At 40.9% G+C, this 19,264-nt stretch overlaps 1 protein-coding gene across 1 annotated transcript in view; it reads left to right on the top strand.

Moving 5' to 3' along the window:
• The window catches only part of LOC127575527 (dynein axonemal heavy chain 8-like), a 282,606-nt gene that overhangs the window by 216,897 nt on the left and 46,445 nt on the right, over positions 1-19,264 (top strand). The window contains exons 73-78 of the mRNA XM_052025460.1: positions 1,145-1,327; positions 4,662-4,767; positions 8,788-9,040; positions 11,463-11,653; positions 13,818-13,939; positions 15,693-15,811. Of these exons, the coding sequence (XP_051881420.1) occupies positions 1,145-1,327; positions 4,662-4,767; positions 8,788-9,040; positions 11,463-11,653; positions 13,818-13,939; positions 15,693-15,811 (974 nt within the window). The remainder of the gene's footprint in view (positions 1-1,144; positions 1,328-4,661; positions 4,768-8,787; positions 9,041-11,462; positions 11,654-13,817; positions 13,940-15,692; positions 15,812-19,264) is intronic.

Here is a 19,264-nt window from a genome sequence, read left to right as displayed (position 1 = left end):
GGGTTCCTCTCCTCTGGAATTTAGTTTTCATTCTCATGTTTGGATCATTAAGGCTGTTTGATAAAGACTGGAACTGAGTGAAACCCAAACACTGTCAATGACATCTTCTGTTATTTGAGTCAGAAGTGTAGATTTCAGGGCTTTGAACTGGCTACAGGCTAATGCTCTTTAGGTATTTATCCCACACTGCTGGGCTTACCACCTCCACCACCACATTGCAACATCCACCCTCCCCAGACTTGTTCTCCTTCCTACTCAGCACTTGCTGGTGGCTCCTTTCCAATGTCCCATCCTGAACCTCGAGATTCTGATCTCCACTGTGTAATGTCGTGACCCCAAACCCTTTGCACTCTTTAGATATTCAAGACCTGTTCTGTTACATTCAGTGGCTTGGGTCTTGTGCACAGTACAATTTTGCAGCTGTCACCCTTGTCGATAACATGTGTTGGCCTGCCGCACACTGCCTATTTAATACAGTTTTCCAGAAATGGCTTTGTGGTCCTGAAGCTTGATAGTGATTACATTGAGAGTTGTTCCCAATTCCAGGCTTAAACAAGTTGCTGGTCAGTGTTTATCAAAGAGGAGATCAAGTATTTTTGTCTGATGTATGGGAACGTTTGTGTTTAGCTGACTGAGCCTCTTCATGGTACAGACTCCTCTTAGAACAGCAGCTTTCATTTGTTTGGAATTTTATAACGACCCTGGGACAAATCTGAGGAGTTCCCACGTGTGTCTAATGCAAAAGTTCATTTCCAGGATCTGACAAGGTTCCTGAGCACTAAATCCTAAGCTTTTTCACACCTGAAACTGAGTTTCACTCCTCTCCACAAAAGTTGCTGAATCTGTGGCCAGTCATGGTTGAGACTGCAGATTTCTATGAAATACAGTGTGGCCTTATGGTTGCTGCATCACAGAATTATAGAAATTCACAGCTCAAATAGAGATATCCATGCAGACAATAAAGTATCTAACAATTCCCACTTCCCAGTTCTCAGTCCACAACCAGTGCACCAAATGGATAAAGAGGATTAGCTGTCCTGAGACATTGGCCCTGGTAAAGATTTAACTTGTACCATGAAAAGAGTGAGAGTATTATCATGGTATAGTAGAGATTAAACTGTTAATGTGAATTGTTTCTCTACAGGTGAAAGTGGGGGATAAAGAAACTGATGTAATGTCTGGATTCATGTTGTACATCACCACAAAACTTCCAAATCCTGCCTACACTCCAGAAATTAGTGCAAAGACATCCATCATTGATTTCACTGTAACCATTAAGGGTCTTGAAAATCAGCTGCTTGGCCGAGTGATCCTTACTGAGAAACAGGTAAACTCAGAACACCTTTGAACTCTGAGTAATAAGACATTCAGGTGACAGATGGAATCTGGTGTAATACTTCAAACTTGCCAAGCTGATCATTAGTAATACCTTATGAATAAGGATAGTTTTACCTGAGAAATAGTTATTCTAAATTTACTTTGCTATATCTATTTAGTTGGCATGTCAATCCTCAGGCAACAGGTATTTATATTACAGTACTTTAGTATAACTGTTACTGATGATGACTGATAAATAGAAATGCATGTAGCTATTTCTTCAGGCAGGTTACCTCACTGTTCAGATTTTAACATAAATAGAATCATAGGCATACATCACAGAAATGGGCACTTCTGACCCACCCTGTCCATGCTGCCCATGATGCCTATGTACGCTAATCCCATTTGTCTGCATTAGGTCTATATCACTCTATGTCCTTCCTATCTAAGTTCCTGTCCAAATACCTTTCAATCATTATTACTGTATCTGCCTCGACCACCTTCTTCATTCCAGATAGCCACCATACTCTGTATGAAAAATTTATCCCTCAGATCTCCTTTAAATTTCTCTTACCTTAAACTTGTGCCCTCTAGTTTAGACACTCCCCTGCCCCGGGAAAAAGACTCTGACTATCTTCCCTATCTATGCCCCTCATGATTTTATAAACCTCTACAAGGTCACCCCTCACCCTCCTGCATTCTAATGAGAATAAACCCAGTCTATCCAATCTCTCCTTATAACGACAGCTCTCCATTCCAGGCACCATCCTGGTGAGTCTCTTCTGTACTTGATATTTACCTGAAAATTTAACTCTTTTTCTCTTTCCACAGATGCGCTTGACCAGCTGAGTCTATCCAGCATTTTCTGTTTTTTTTCAGATCGTGGCTGACCTCTTATCTCAGCACCACTTTCTTTAACCTACCTAATGTCTCTTGATTCTCTGAATATCTAAAAATCTATCAATCTCTTCTTTAAATATACTCAATGACAACCTCCCCTCTTTCTAAGATTCACCACCCACTGGGTAAAGAAATTTCTCCTTATCTGTCTTGAAGGCCGATCCCATATTTTAAGACTGTGACTCTTGGTTCTGGACACCCGGCCAAGGAAAATATCATCCCTCCATTTAACCATATCAAGCTCCTTAAGAATTTTATTTATTTGAATGAGGTAACCTCTCATTCTTCAAAAACCTAGTCAAGTTAACCTTTCCTCATATGACAAGTAATTAGAAAAGCTAATAGAATGTTATCGTTCATTGCTAGGGGAATTGAATGAGAAACAAAAGAGGCTTTGGTTAATTTATGCAGGGCATTGATGTGACCACTTTTGGAGGACTGTGTACTATTTTTTGGTCATATTTATAGAAGGATGTTACTGCATTGAAAACAGTTCAAAGAAGGTTTATTAGACAATTTGTCTTATCAGGAACGATTAAGGCTTGGCTTGTAGTTCTGTAGAGCGAAAGGGGGCTTGACTGAAATCTGCAAGATCCTGATTGGGTGGATGTGGAGGGAATGATTTCAATTTAGAACAAGGAACACTGTTTAAAAACAAGGGATCACACTCTAAGATAGAGATAATGTGAATTTTTCTTCTCCCTGAGGGTAATGAATCTTTTCAAAGGGTGGTGGAAGCAGAGTCTTTGGATATTTTTAATGCAAAGATAAATTATTGATTAAAAAGGGGTGAAAGGTTATCACAGGTAGACAGGAATATAGAGTTGAGATTACAATCAGATCAGCCATGACCTTATTAAATACTATTAGCTGGCGATCCTTTCCAGATCAAGATCAATCTTTTGGATATGTCTGAGACCTGTTGCATAGGAACAGTTTCTATAGATCCTTATTCTCTGTCGTACTTTGGTTCAGTTTACACCATAAACTATCAGTTACCGACACTATCCTTATCCTGTCTTCCTTTGATAGGTAAATGATGTCTGGTACAAACTGTCAGATGCTGTAACCCTCCCTTTACATGTCTGTGTGTCTCCAACTTAAGGTAAGAGACACTGAGACAGATGCAATCTAGGCAGTGATAACTTTTGCACCCATATTCATTGAGGACAGTCTTGTAGTCCACAATGCCCCATACATTCTAGTCTTATTACACAGCCTAGGCTTTGTTAGACACTTGCAAGCTTCAATTTTACACACTAGCTTGCACTAAACATTAAAAGGTGAAAGCTCTTTGCCTTAAGCTTGCATAGATCTTAGTAAGATGAGAGACTAAATGCAATTCCTACTTATCCCTCTCCACAAATTTTTGACCTTGTATTCTGTTCATGATTATTTTTAAATTATAAACTGTGTATGAATATTGTCAGAAGCCGCAGAGCTATCCAGCCTCCTGTAACTTCTGAACTGGCCTTTTCTGCCAATCATCCATCTGTGATTTTGGCTCAGTTTTTCTCCTTCCATTAGTATAGTCTGACCTGCTGGGAATGTCCCACAGCTAGAGAAGCATAATCTGATTCTAACTGCCACTCTCACTGCTTTGGTCTCTCCCTATCAGGTATATTCTCTTTGTTTTACCCATCCCTCTGACACCTTTTCTATTACTGTAAACCAGCTTGTTTTCTCTCTTGGAGACACAAACAGCTGCAGATGCTGGAATTTGGAGCAAAACAAAACACTGGAAGAACTCAGTGGGTTGAGTAGCATCTGTAGAGGCAAGAAGATGGTCATCACTTAGGGTTGAGATCATGATGCAGGGTCTCAAGCCCACACGTCAACCATCCCTTTGTCTCCACAGATACTGCTCAACCTGTTGAGTTCTTCCAACAGTTTAATTTTTGTTTCCTTTCTTTCCCAGTCTTGACAAGGTACTCGGATCTGAAACATTAAGTCTGTTTCTCATTCCACAGATGCTGCCTGATCTGTTGAATATTTCCAGCAGTTTCTGTTTTTATTGCACCTTATACTTTGCCAATCAGAAAGTCACCCATTTATGCTTGTCTGTTTCCCATTAGACAGCAATCTCCTAACCATACCAATATGCTATCTCCTATGCCAAGAGCTTTCAGAGCCATAGAGTCATACAGCACAGAAGTGGGCCCTTCGGCCCACCACGTCCACGCTGACCTTTTTGCCCATCTACACTAATCCCATGAGAAAAAAGTCTTCAATCTGAAACGTTAACTGGTTTCTCTTTTGACAGATGCTGCTTGACTGGCTGAGTTATTCCAGCATTTCTCTTTTTGTTTCAAATTCCAGCATCGACAGTTGTATTTGTTTTATATATTTGCTCTCATGTTGTTGCTTGAAATAGACTTTTCCTTTATTTTTCTCCTCATTGATTTGAAATAATCGCTGCCATCTTAAACCTCTGATAATGGTAGGAACTGGAAGCAGAGCGGGTGCAACTGATAGAGGAAGTCACTGCCAACAAACGCAAAATGAAGGAACTGGAGAATAACCTACTATTCAAGCTCAGCACCACCAAAGGTAACTGATAACTAAATCATAAAATCATAAGCACAGAAACAGGCCCTTTCGGCCCACCTCGCCCATGTAGACTGTGATGCCTACCTACGCTAATTTCATTTACCTGCATTAGGTCTATAACCCTCTACACATTTTAAATGTTTATACTTTTAAATGTTGTTATTGTGTCTGCCTCTACCACTTCCTCTGGCAGCTTGTTTCAAATAACCATCACCCTCTGTGCGGAGAAACTTACCCTTTAGATTTCCTTTAAATTTCTCCCCTTTTACATTAAACCTGGTCCTCTAGTTATAGAATCCCCTGCCCTGGGAGAAAAATTCTGACTATCTGTTGTAACTAAGCACCTCATAATTTTATAAAGCTCTATTAGGTCACCACCAGCCACCTAAGTTGCAGTGAGAATAAACCCAGCCTATCCAATCACTCCATTCCAAGCAAGATCCTGGTGAATTTCTCACTATTGCCACCACATCCTGCCTGTACTGTGGCAACCAGAACTGTACACAATACTCAAGTGCAGTCTAACCAATGTTTTGAACAACTGCATCACGACATTCCTAACTCTTATACCCAATGCCTCGGCCATGAAGGCAAGCACATCAGATGGCTTCTTCACTACCCTGCACACCTGTGTCACCGTTTTTAGGGAGCTGTGGACTTGCATCCCCAGGTCTCCCTGCACATCAACGCTCCTAGGGTGCCTGCCATTTACTCTTCATGTCCGGCCAGAATTTGACTTCCCAAAGTGCATTCCCTCACACTCGTCTGAATTAAATTCCATCTGCCCAACTTTCCATCTGATCCATGTCCCTCTGTATCCTTAGGCAACCATCCTTGCTGTCTGCAACTCCACCAATCTCCTTGTCATCAACAAACTTACTTATCAGACTACAGACATTCTCAAACAAGTCATTTATTTATATTACAAACAACAAAGGTCCCTGCAATACAACACTTGTTACAGAAAACTACCCATCTACCACTACCCTCTGTCTTGTATCACCAAGCTAATTTTGGATCCAGTTTGCCTACCATGAACCTTGTCAAAAACCTTACTATGTCCATGTAAAACATGTCTACTGCTTTGCCTTCATCAATTTTCTCAGTTACCTCCTCAAAAAAATTCAATTAGATCTGTGAGACATGATCTCATCTGCACAAAACTCCTAATCAGTAGACTCCTAATCAGTCCCTGCCTTTCCTTGTGAACATAAGTCCTGTCCCTGAGAATCTTCTCCAACAACTTCCCTACCGTTGACTTAAGGCTCACTGGTATGTCGTAACCAAGTGCATCCAGACTGTCCTTTTCACATTTTCATTACCTACGTGGCCACAATCCTTTGACCAGTCAGTGATATGGTTGATCATATGGATAACATTTTACATCAAGTTAGTGTGGTAAGCAATGAGGAGAATAGAGTGCATTAGGGTAGAGAAACAGTGAGGAACTAGAGTGCAGCAACTACTGGAGAGTTGTGGAGGCTAGATCACTGGAGGTATTTAAAGAGGAAGTACATCAATTTTTGAAAAATCAGGGATTTTAGGGCTGCGTGGAACTGGCACAGAAGAGAAATTGAAGCTTGGGGTGGATCAGCCATGGTCATATTGAATGGTGGGACAGGCTTAGGAGGCCAGGTGGCCAACTCCTGCTCTTATTTTCTTATTTTCTGAAGACATAAGGTCTGCAGCAAGTGGAAAAATGGTTTTGCAAATGGGAAGGAAGACAGTTCAGCAAATAGGGAGGAGGATAGTATTCAAGCACACATAGACAGGTTGATAAAACAGCCAGGAATGTATCAGATAAAATTAATTGCAAAGGATTGCAAGGTGATAGATATAAAGTAAGAAAAGGCAATATATTTTAAAAGGTACAATTCTAAAGGGACTGCTGAAGTGCAGACTTGGGGTTGTATTGGGACAGGTTAAGAAAATTGTTAAAAGAGCATCCAGCTCTGTTTATGGAGGAAGAGAGTACAAAAGGAAGGAAGTTATATCGAACCTCTATAAAATATCAGCTCAGCCTTAACTTGAAGGCCAGAGGAAAGATACAGAAATGGTTCTAGGAATAAAAGAATTCAGTTATCTATACAGACCAGAGAAACTGGCGTTGTTCTTTGTAGAACAGAAGAGATTTGGAAGTGATTGATAGAGGTGTGCAAAATTATCAAACCTCTAGGCAGAGTAAATGAAGAGAAGCTTTTTCCATTGGAGTAAGGATCAGGAGCACAGGACACAGATTTAAAGTAATTGACAAGAGTAATAATAATCTGAAGGAACTGGTGGATAACGTGGTGGAAGCAGATTCAATCCTGGCTTTTGAAAAGAAATTGAAACAATAAACAGAATCGCACAGGAATGGGCCCTTTGGCCCACAATCTCCTTTAAACTTCCCCCCCTCCCCCACCTCACCTTAAAGCTATGTCCTCTAGTATTTGACATTTCCACCCTGGGAAAAAGGCTCTGACTATCTACCCTATCTATGCCTCTCATAATTTTATAAACCTCCAGCAAGTCTCGCCTTGGCTTCTGACAATCGAGAGAAATCAATCCAAGTTTGTCCAACCTCTCCTTATAGCTAACACTCTCTAATCTAGGCAGAATTTGGTCAACCTCTTCTGCACCCTCCCCAAAGCCTCCACATAGTTCCAGTAATGGGGCGACCAGAACTGCATACAAAACTCCAGATGTAGCCTGACCAAAGTTTTATACGGCTGCAACATGACTTCCCTGACTCTTATACTCATAGCCCCACCAATGAAGGCAAGCGTGCCATACACCTGCTTTACCACCCTATCTACTTATGTTGCCCCTTTCAGGAAGCCATGGACTTGCACCCCAGGATCCCTCTGTACATCAGTGCTCTTAAGGGTCCTGCCATTTACTGTATATTTTCCCTTTACATTTGACCTCCCAAAGTGTAACACCTCACACTTGTCCAGATGCAAACTCCATTTCTCCGCTCATATCTGTAGCTGATCTATATTCTGCTGTATCTAATACACAGTCCATAACTCCTCCAATCTTTGTGTCATCTGCAAACTTACTAAGCCGCCCATTTACATTTTCATCCAAGTCATTTGTATATATCATAAACAGCAGAGGTCCCAGCACTGATCTCTGCAGAACACTGGTGATCACAGACCTCCAATCAGAATAACACCCTCCACAACTACCCTCTGTCTTCTTTGGCCAAACCAATTTTGAATCCAATCTATGAAGTGACCATAGATCCCACACATCTTAATTTTCTGGATCAGCCTACCATGAGGGATCTTATCAAATGGCACAGTAAAGTCCATATAGACAACATCTACTGCCCTACCCTCATCAACCTTTGCTACCTCCTCAAAAAACTCAATCTTTTTTGTAAGGCATGACCTGCCCCACACAAAACCATGCTGATCATCCCAAATACACCCTGCTTTTCCAAATGTGAGTAAATACTTTTCCTAAGAATCCTCTACCACTGATGTGAGGTTTACCAGCCTATAATTTACTGGATTATCCCTTTTGCCCTTCTTAAAGAAAGGAACAATTTTGACTACTCTCCAGTCCTCAAGGACCTCACCTATGCCAGAGAGGATACAACGATCTTTGTCAAGATCCCAGTGATCTCCTCTCTTGCCTCTTCCATCAGGTCGTCCCTCAGCCTTACTAATCAAACTTACTAATGAACCCACCTACATTTTCATCCAATCATTGGATAAGAATTTGAAGGAAAATAATTTTTGAGGCTATAAGGAAAGAGTTATGTAGCTGAGAAAACTGAATTGTTCTCACAAGAAGCTGGGACAGGAACCTTTCTATGCTAGAAGGGTTCTGTGATTCTACACAGTTTCTGTCGGTCTACCTCTGGCAAAGGAAAGGGACCTTCAAAGAATGTACTATTGAAAACTTTCACTGATGTCCAGATAAGGGATTGAACTGCTTTAGTTTATGTGGATTGATTGGGTCAAACCTCCAGCTTCCGTGCTGTTTGTGAGGAATGATGTCTTGACAGCTCAATGAACTTGTATTCAGGTTCACTCGTGGAAGATGAGTCTGTGATTGGAGTCCTGCGGATAACAAAGACAACAGCAACTGAAGTCAGTGAAAAGCTGCATGTGGCAGCAGAGACAGAGATAAAGATTAACACTGCACAAGAAGAATACCGGCCAGCAGCCACTCGTGGGAGCATCCTGTATTTCCTCATCACAGAAATGAGCATGGTCAACATGATGTACCAGACTTCACTTGCACAGTTTCTGAAATTATTTGACCAGTCCATGGCCAGGTATGGTTCTTAATAATATTAGATGAAATGTTGACAAATACTTCAATTGAATAAGAAATGAGCATGTAGCAAAGCTGATGGAAGCTGAATTAGATAGTAGATAAAAGCAAGTTTGAAACCCATGGGATTAAATGGGTAATTTCTGCACCGTTACAAGATTCAGTAAGGCATTTGACGAGGTCCCACATAATTGGTTGATCAAGAAAGTTCGGATGCATGGGGTCAGTGGAGAATTGGCTGTGTGGATCCAGAACTGGCTTGCCCGTAGAAGACAGAGGGTAGTGGTTGAAGGGACTTATTCGGGCTGGAGGCTTGTGAGGAGTGGTGTTCTGCAGGGATCTGTACTGGGACCTCTGCTGTTTGTGTACATAAATGACCTGGATGAGTATGTTGATGGATGGGTTGGTAAGTTTGCAGATGATACCAAGATTGATGAAGTTGTGAATAGTGTAGAAGACTGGTGACGGATACAGTGTGATATAGATCAGTTGCAGATGTGGGCAGAGAAGTGGCAGATGGAGCTTAACCCGGATAAATGTAAGGTGTTACACCTTGGTAGGACTAATGTCAAGAGGCAGTAGACTCTTAAGGGCAAGAGTCTTAACAGTGTTGAAGAGCAGAGAGACCTTGGGGTACAAGTCCATGACTCATTAAAAGTGGCTACACAGGTAGATAGGGTGGTTAGGAAGGTTTATGGAATGCTTGCATTTATTAATCGAGGTATTGCGTAGAGGAGTCAAGCAGTTATGATGCATCTCTATAGAACTCTGGTTAGGCCACATTTAGAGTATTGCATGCAATTCTGGTCACCTCACTATAGGAAGGATGCCGAGGCTTTAGAGAGGGTGCAGAAGAGGTTTTCTAGGATGCTGCCTGGAGGGCATGTGCTATCAGGAGAGGGTTGGGCTCTTTTCTCTGGAGTGGCAGATGCAGAGGGATGATCTGTTGGAAGTGTACAAAATTATGAGGGGCATAGATAGGGTGGACAAGCAATATCTTTTCCTATTATTGAGTGATCCAATACCAGAGGGCATGCATTTAAGTTGAGAGGGGGTAGGTTCAGAACAGACATGAGGGGTACATTTTTTACTGAGACAGTGGTGAATGCCTACATTGTGTTGCCTGATAGGGTGGTGGAGGCAAATTCACTGGGGGATTTTAAGAGGGGCTTGGATGGGCACATGAATGAGAGGAAAGTAGAGGGATATGGGCATTCTGTAGGTAGGAGGGATTAGCTATGTCTGCACAACATTGTGGGCCGAAGGGCCTGTTCTGTGCTGTACTGTTCTATGTTCTAAGATTAACTAAAATACAAAAAACATACTCGTAGAAAATCTGGCACTGTTTGGATTAACAGCAGACATGAAATGTAAGTAAGGAGAAATGAGAAATTGTTTCGAGTGGTAGAGTCAAAAAACAGAGGACTGAGATTTAAGGTAATTGGCAGAAGAACCAGAGGAAACTCTAGAAAATTGGCAAGCTCATCTAAAGAGGTGAAGGAAATGGGTTCAATGATAGTTTTAGGATAGCTGGATAATAATTGAAGAAATACTTGATGAGGAATGAGAAGGGAAGAGGGCATAATTGGTTCGCTCCATCAAAGTCGAGCATGGAATTTAGGGTCTGGCCAACATTGGTCTTGGTATTGGTATTGGTTTATTATTGTCACTTGTACCGAGGTACAGTGAAAAATTTGTCTTGCATACTGATCGTACAGGTCAATTCATTACACAGTTCAGTTACATTGAGTTAGTACAGAGTGCATTGAGGTAGTACAGGTAAAAACAATAACAGTACAGAGTAAAATGTCACAGCTACAGAGAAAGTGCAGTGCAATAAGGTGCAAGGTCACAACAAGGTAGATCGTGAGGTCAGAGTCCATCTCATTGTATAAGGGAACCGTTCAATAGTCTTATCACAGTGGGATAGGAGCTGTCCTTAAGCTTGGTGGTATGTGCCCTCAGGCTCCTGTATCTTTTACCTAATGGAAGGGGAGAGAAGAGAGATTGACCTGGGTGGGAGGGGTCTTTGATTATGCTGGCATCATTCCAGACTATATTATTTTGTGATTCTCTGAAGTAATACCATATCGTTGTGGATGTAAGGCTGGCAGCATGAATAAAAATTTAAAAATTTTAAAGCTAGAAAGTGGAAATAAAAAAAACATACTTGGTAACGCAGTAGAACCATCAGCGGGTTAGAACAAGGGGGAGAAGAATACACTCTTGTTTGAATATCAGACTAATGCTTCTAGTCAGTCCTGCTGCAACATTAATGTAGGTAAAGGGAAGGTTTCAACTAAAAGCTCAGCATTCCATTTGGCTTCTGGGGTTATGAAGAACTACACATGATATTATTTAAATGAAGCTGATTCCACATTTTGTTCATCACATGAGAGCTTTCTGATTTTGTTTTCATTTAGATCTAAGAAATCTCCTGTTGCTTCAAAGAGAATCAGCAACATTATTGACTACCTGACCTATGAAGTGTTTAAGTATTCAGTACGCGGCCTTTATGAAACACACAAGTTCCTTTTCACATTACTGCTGCCTCTGAAGATTAACCTTGAACGTGGATACATCAAGCACACTGAATTTCAGACTCTAATAAAAGGTATAACACTTTGCGCAAAAGGATCTCATGTAGAATTAAATCAAGAAGATATGCCAGAATTTGGATTGTATATATTTTTGGAGTGCTAAAAGATGGTTCTGTTTAGGATAATTGTCTAGTCGGATCCTCCCGAAAAAATCGTAAAAACTGCACAAGTAGCTTACACCCAAAAATATCACTGTAATAGGACTGGTGCAATTTGTGAAGGGACTTCACCCACATTCATATATCTCCTAATGCTTTGCTGTGCAATACTCAGAGGAGACTGTCAGTACGTTAAAGCACACTACTCATTGCAGTCTCAAAGCAGCAACACATTTTCACATTTTGGGAAATGCAAGTCATTAAAGTAGCAGGCATTTATTCATTCCAGTGTCTTCATTACACAATTACTGATTAAAAACCAACCTTGAATCATTATTAAAAACCATATAGTGCAGGAACAGGCCCTTTGGCCCATGATGTCCATGCCAACCCTGATGCCAATTTAAATTAATCCCATCTGCCTGCATGTGATCTATATCTTTCCATATCATGCCCATTCATGTGCCTGTCTAAATGGCTCTTTAATGTTGCTTTCGTGTCTGTTTCCACCACTTCCCGGGCAGCACGTTCCAGGCACCTACCACTCTGTGTAAAAAAAAAGACTTGTTTTGTAAATCTCCTTTAAACTTTCCCCTCTCACTTTAAAGCCATGCTCTCTAGTGTTTGACATTTTCATCCTGGGAAAAGACTCTATCTACCCTAATCATGTCAGTATTTTCCAAGTGTCCCACTATCACATCCTTTGTAATAGTCTCTTTCAGTTACTGCACTATTGATGTTAAGCTAACTGGTCTGTCGTTCCCTGTTTTATCTCTCCTTTTAAATAGTGGTATTACATTTGGCACCCTCCAGTCTGCAGATACTGTTCCATAACCTTTCCAATCTATAAGATGGCATCTAAAGCATCCTTCATTTTCCATGGCTTTCTCTTTTAATATTCTGGGATGCCCGATTATCAGGCCCTGAGGAGTTATCAGCTTTCAGTCTAATAGTAAATTATGACGAAGGATCTTCGACCTGAAATATTAACTGTTTCTTTTTCCACAGATGCTGACTGGCCTGTTGAGTGTTTGTAGAATTTTTGGGTTTTATTTCAAATATCTAGGTTCTCCAACATTTTGATTTGCAATCATTTCCTCTAATTCCTTCTTTTGATTAGATTCTTGGTTCCCTGGCATTTCTTGGAAGTTGTGAAGACTGGATCAAAGTATTTGTTTAATTGCTCTGCCATTTTCTTGATCCCATTGTAAATTCTCCTAATTCTAACTATCCTTAATTTGTCTCCTTAATCATTTTCATTTTACACTGCAGCCAAAGCTTTTAAAGTCTGCTCTTATGTTCCTTGCAAGTTTACTCTCATATTTTTACTCTCTTATTCATTAATTTGGTCCATTTTTGCTGAATTCTAAACAGATTCCAATCCTTAGGTTTGCTTCTCTTTCTGATAAGTTTATATGAATCCTCTTTGGATCTAATATGTAACTAATTTTGCTAGCCATGGTTGAATGGCTAGATGTCATATTTGGATAGCTGTAAGTGCAGTCAAGGTGTGAGATGTGTGTATAAGTCCTTGAGTATGAGTAAATAAGAGAATGTTTGGCCAGTGTGCTTTATCTTTTTCATCATCTGTGACCACACATGAAGTCTTTAAACTTCCTGTGATTGTGTTCACCTGGCATCATTTTGGTCAATTATTTCTCTTTACCCAACTGGCATTTCATTTCTGCCGTTGAGAGCTTCCTGTGCCCCAGTGTGCATGGCTGTCCAGTGGGGCTCCACTCCACTAAAATGTCAAGGTAAGTGTCTGTGAAAATGGAACTTGCTCTTGTACTTGTGAGGTTATGACTGCTCTGAATACTCCTCAAGCTTCATAGCAACTGCACTAGCGACTTGATTCTGGGATCAGCTGCTCTATAAGAGATGCCAGCATTGTGTCAGTTAACATAGGTCAATTTCGATAGTTACATGGGACTCCTGAAATGATTTTTGCTTACTGTGCACCATCGACTCTTGCAAAGCACAGAGCACATGGCAAGTTAGGCATTCAAAAGTTGCACATTTTTGACATTTAATTCTTTTACAACTTATAACAAGGATAAAATCTTTGATACTTGTGCAGGTGGAGCTGCTCTTGACCTTAAAGCCAGTCCACCGAAGCCTTTCCGCTGGATCCTTGATATGACTTGGTTGAACTTGGTAGAGCTGAGCAAACTCTCCCATTTTGCAGAGATACAGACCCAGGTATTGTAACTATTTTCTGCTCATTGTTATATGGCTCACAAGCAAACAACAAATAGTAAACTTAAAACAAGTACAGGCAATCCCCACATTACAGCTGTTCAGGTTGTGGAAATTTGCCCTTATGGAATTCACAAATCACTACCCAAAAATCAGAGATATGGAATAAAATTTGCTCTTACAGAATTTGTGTGAGGGAAAAAAATAATTAATTAAAAAGATTAAATAACTAAAAGAATTAAAATGCATAAGAAACAACAAATACTGTCCATTTTTCTCAACTCACTTTTCTTGACGCATGCGCAGATGATGTGACTTTCTTGAGTGCAGTAGGTTCATTTTGTTGTCTAGCAGTATATTTTTTCAAGTAATCTCAGTATTTACCTGCAAGATGTCTGAAACAGGGCCAGCAAGTTTAAGTGCAAATTGTAAACCTCAACAACCCAGTAAAGGAATTTCACGAGATGTAAAACTTAATATTACCCAGGTCTGCAGCTGGAGATAAACTTTGTGCAATCACTAAAGCTGTGGGGCTTGCTACAGCATCTGCATTAACTTGTGCCTTCAAACACAGCTGTGGTCCAATTAAAACATTTGCCTCATCACTTTCCAAAGCAATCTCTTAAGTATCTCCCTGCCGTGAACCAGCAGCTGTGGTATGTAACATCATCGAGATATTGTTGAGGGGAAAAAAATCCTATAGGAATGCATCTCCAGTTACAACAAGGAATTCAATGGGAAATAGGGTTTCACTTTATGGGAAATTGTGATACAGTTTTCCTGGAATGCAAACCCTCTGTAACGTGGGGGGGATTGCCTGTAAACTAAATGTTTCCTACTTTCAGTGTTATGAACAGCAGTCTTCATTTATAAGACATTCTGATGTCCAGCTCTATTTGAATGGAGAAATGTCAAGAGGAATGGAGAGCAGCAACAACTTCAAATGATGCCTAAGCAATGGCTTGAAAGCAAATTGAGGAACCTACTGATTAAGACTGTGCAAAAGATTCTTAAATTTTGGCAAATATCATTTATTTATTACAAGTATCACAAATATAGGAGTGATAACTGGAGGAGAGAATGTTTGAAGCTTTGGGGTGGTTCCCAGTGCAATTACCATTCACAAAATGAAACTTTTGCAGGCTGGTAGACCATCTACTTGTTCATGGGGAAATATGTGATATTTTGAGAGTGAGGCCTCGTTTCCATCAAGATGGATTCAAGAATTGAGCAGCTGATGAGCTCTGAGGTCATTGCCACATCACACAGTCTGATGAGATTCAGGGCCAGAGGAATTCCTATAAATTTCTGGGGGTCAAGCATGGGGTGGGAATGGGCTGAGCTATTAAGACCAATTATCAGGACTGAGTCCTGGGTTGGTAGAACTAGAGTATTAGTGTCACAGGCTGGTCTTGTGGAGTTGTTAGGAACACTTACAACCCCACAATAAGAAGATACTTTCCTTCTGGATCCTCTTCATCATGCTACCAGCTCATATTGGTCATATTGACAATGGAGAACCTTAAATTGCACTTAAAATGGGCTACACATAGGACTCTGGGGTCCACTGAGAAACTTAAGTGAATATTAACTGAAGAGGTAGAGTAGATTAACACCCATTCTAATCAGGATATGACTGTTTCTAACCACCAGGCGGCTTGGAACTTTAGTCCAGTATTTAAAAGTGTTTTGCAAAGAATGCCATTTTGATTTTTTTACATTGATTATACAATTTGGTTTATAAATATCATTACAGATAAATAAAAATGAGAAGCTTTGGAAAGTCTGGTTTGATGCAGAAGCTCCAGAAGATACAATAATTCCAAATGGATACAGTGACTCATTGGATTCTTTTGGCAAGCTGTTGCTCATCAGGTGAGATACACTCAGGACATTATATTAGCTTCAGGACACCAGATAATACAAATCCCATCTGCTAGTTCATCATACATGCACCAAACAAAGAAACAGGATAATCTGAAACAAATTAGAATTATTTGTGCTGGGTATTCGTTATTCTACCGATGCCCAAAAAGTTGCATGTGCAAGACAAATGGAATAATGTCTCAAAGTATACACGATTGACTTATGATATGAACCTTTGTTTTTTTTTGCCCCAGTTAGGAATCTGGATCTTAATAAACTAAATTCATGAAACCAAGGGATTCAGGGTGATTTAAGGGATCTCGGGCGGCACAGTGGTGCGCCTAGTAGAGTTGCTGGCTCACAGTGCCAGAGACCCGGGTTCAATCCTGACCATGCGTGCGGTTTGTTCGGAGTTTGCTCATTCACCCTGTGACCACGTAGGTTTCTTCTGGGTGCTCCAGTTTCAATCCACATCGCCAAAACATATGGGTTGGTAGTTTAATTGGACACTTTAAGTTTCCCCTGGTGTATATGCGAGTGGAAGGATCAGGGGACGGGAGTTGATAAGAATGTTGGGGGAATAAAAATTGGGATGAATATAGGATACTGATTGGGCTGAAGGGCCTGTTTTTGTGCTGTCTCTCTCTATGACTCCAGTACCAAATCCTCTACTTAATCCTACTCACCTGCTCTTTCCCCACTGTCTTAGTTTTCCTTTTCAATGGTATATTTAATTTCCTGTTGCAAGTTGCAAATTAACTGCTTCCACTATTATTTTGCGCCCTGCATTCCAGACTGTTGCAACTCGCTGCTCACAGAAGTAATTCCTCATCTACTCTTTGGTTCTTATGCTAGTTATTGCCAGTGTAAATGAGTGGCAGAATTCCTAAAACATCGTAGGTTAAGAAAAAATGTAATGGGTGTTCTTAAAATTAGGTGTTTGATAGAGCAAATAAAGAGAAACTAACTTCCATTGGTAGAAGGGTCTATAAACAGAGGACATTAACTTATGATAACTGGTAAATTTGGGAAAACTGGTATGTTATTGTAACATGTACCGAGGTACAGTGAAAAACTTTGTTTTGCTGTATGAAAAGGTGTTAGATTTCTTGAAGAGCAGTAAGGCGGCTAAGTCCACAGGGCCTGATGGGATCTATCCCATGTTATTGAGAGGGGCCTTGACAGAAATCTTTGTATCTGCTTTAGCCACAGGCGAGGTCCCAGAGGACTGGAGAATAGCCAATGTTATTCCTCTGTTTAAGAAGGCCAGTAGAGGCAAACCATGAAATTATAGGCTGGTGAGTCTTACATCAGTGGTAGGCAAATTATTGGAGAGAAGATTTAGGGATAAGAGCTACTCGCATCTGAAAAAGCATAAACTTATTAGGGGTAGTCTGGTTTTGTGTGGGAGAGGTCATATCTTGCAAGCTTGATTAAGTTGTTTGAGAAGGTGATGAAAACTGATTGATGCGAGTAAGGCAGTGGATATTGTCTACATGGACTTCAGTAAAGTTTTCCACAAAGTTCCTCATGATAGGCTGATCCAGAAGATGAAGGCACATGGGATCCATGGAGACTTCAGTAGATTGGATAAACAAATAGACAGGAGTCAGATAGGTCAGCTGTTTGACTGGTGTCATAACAAAAACCTTGCACCTAACGTCAGCAAGACCGAGGAACTGATTGTGGACTTTATGAAGGGGAAGTCAGGCAACAGTCCTTGGGTCTGTGGTGGAAAGGGTGAGCACCTTCAAGTTCCTGGTTGTCAACATCTCGGAAGACCTATCCTGGGCCCAGCACATAGATGCAACCACAAAGAAGGCACGCCAGTGTCTCTACTTTCTTAGAAGTTTAAGGAGATTTGGCATGTCATCGAAGACTCTGACAAACATTTACAGATGTACTGTGAAAAGCATTCTGACTAGCTGCATCATGGCTTAGTATAGAAACTCCAACGCTCAAGAAAGCAAGAGGCTACAGGAAGCGGTGGATTCAGCCATTTCCATCATGGGCACAGCTCTTCCCCCCATCGAGGTCATCTACAAGAGGCAAAGTCTCAGGAAAGTGGTATCCGTCATCAGGGACCCCACCATCCGGGCCATGCCTTCTTCTCGATGCTGCCATCAGGCCGGAGGTACAGGATCCTGCAGACCCACACCTCAAGTTTCAACAACAGCTTCCTCCCCATCAGGTTCTTGAACTGACCTGTAAAAACTTAACACATCAAACTATAATTTTTCCCTCTCTTGATCTTGCTCTAGTGTTGCTATTTTGTTGTTATTTTGTGCATGTGTAAGTTATATATAATTTATGTTAATTTGCTTATACTAACTTATGTTTGTCCTCTTCTTGTAATGTGCTGCTGCTGCAAAAAGCTAATTTTCATGACATTTGTACCCTGTGTATGTATGCCTGTGACAATACACTGGATCTTGGATTCAAAATTGGCTCGGCCTTAGAAGACAGGGGGTAGTGGCGGAGGGGTGTTATTCCAACTGCAGCTCTGTGACCGGTGGTATTCTGCAAGAATCAGTGGTGGGGCTTCTGTTGATTGTGAAATGTATAAATAATTTGGATGAAAATGTAGGTTAGCTAATTAGTAAGTTTGCAGACTACATGGAAATTGGTGGATTTGTGTATAATGAAGAAGATTGTCAAAGGATTCAGCATGATGTAGAAACATGGAAATGTGGGCAATGAAATGGCAGATGGAATTTAATCTGGATAAGTATGAGGTGATGCACTTTGGGAGGTCAGATGTAAGAGGAAACTATACAGTAAATGGCATATCCTTGGGAGCATTGATGTACAGAGACATAGCTCCCTGCAAGTGGCAACACAAGCAGACAGGGTGGTAAAGAAGGCAAATGGCATACTTGCTTTCACTGGTCAGGGTGTTGAGTGTTAGAGTCAGTAAGTCAAGTTGTAGCTGTATAAATGTTTGGTTGGGCCACATTTGGAATAGTTCTGGTCACCGCATTACAGAAAGTATGTGGAGGCTTTGTAGAGGGTGCAGAAGAGATTCACCAGGATGTGGCCTGGATTATAGAGTTTTAGCTATAAGGAGAGGGTGGACAAACTTGAATTTTTTTCTCTGGCGCATCGGTGGTTGAGGGGTGACCTGATAGAAGTATATCAAACTATGAGAGGCATGAACAGGATAGGTAGTCGGAGTCTTCTTCCCAGAGTGGAAATGTCAAATTCTAGAGGGCATAACTTTATGGTGAGAGGGGGACAGTTTAAAGGAGATTGCGAGGCAAGTTTTTTTACACAGAAAGTGGTAGGTGCCTAGAAGGCATTGCCAGGGGAGATGGTGGAAGCAGATACTAGAGTAATGTTTAAGAGGCATTTGGTCAAGCACATGAACCGGCAGGGAATAGAGGGATACAGACCTTGTGTAGACAGATGGTATTATTTAGATTGGCATGGTCGGCACAGACATTGTGAACTGAAGGGCCTGTT

The sequence above is a fragment of the Pristis pectinata genome, chromosome 10 (assembly GCF_009764475.1).
Source record: "Pristis pectinata isolate sPriPec2 chromosome 10, sPriPec2.1.pri, whole genome shotgun sequence".
NCBI lineage: Eukaryota > Metazoa > Chordata > Chondrichthyes > Rhinopristiformes > Pristidae > Pristis > Pristis pectinata.
The sequence above is the reverse complement of the archived record's forward strand: the minus strand, read 5'-3'. Positions and strand labels throughout refer to the sequence as shown.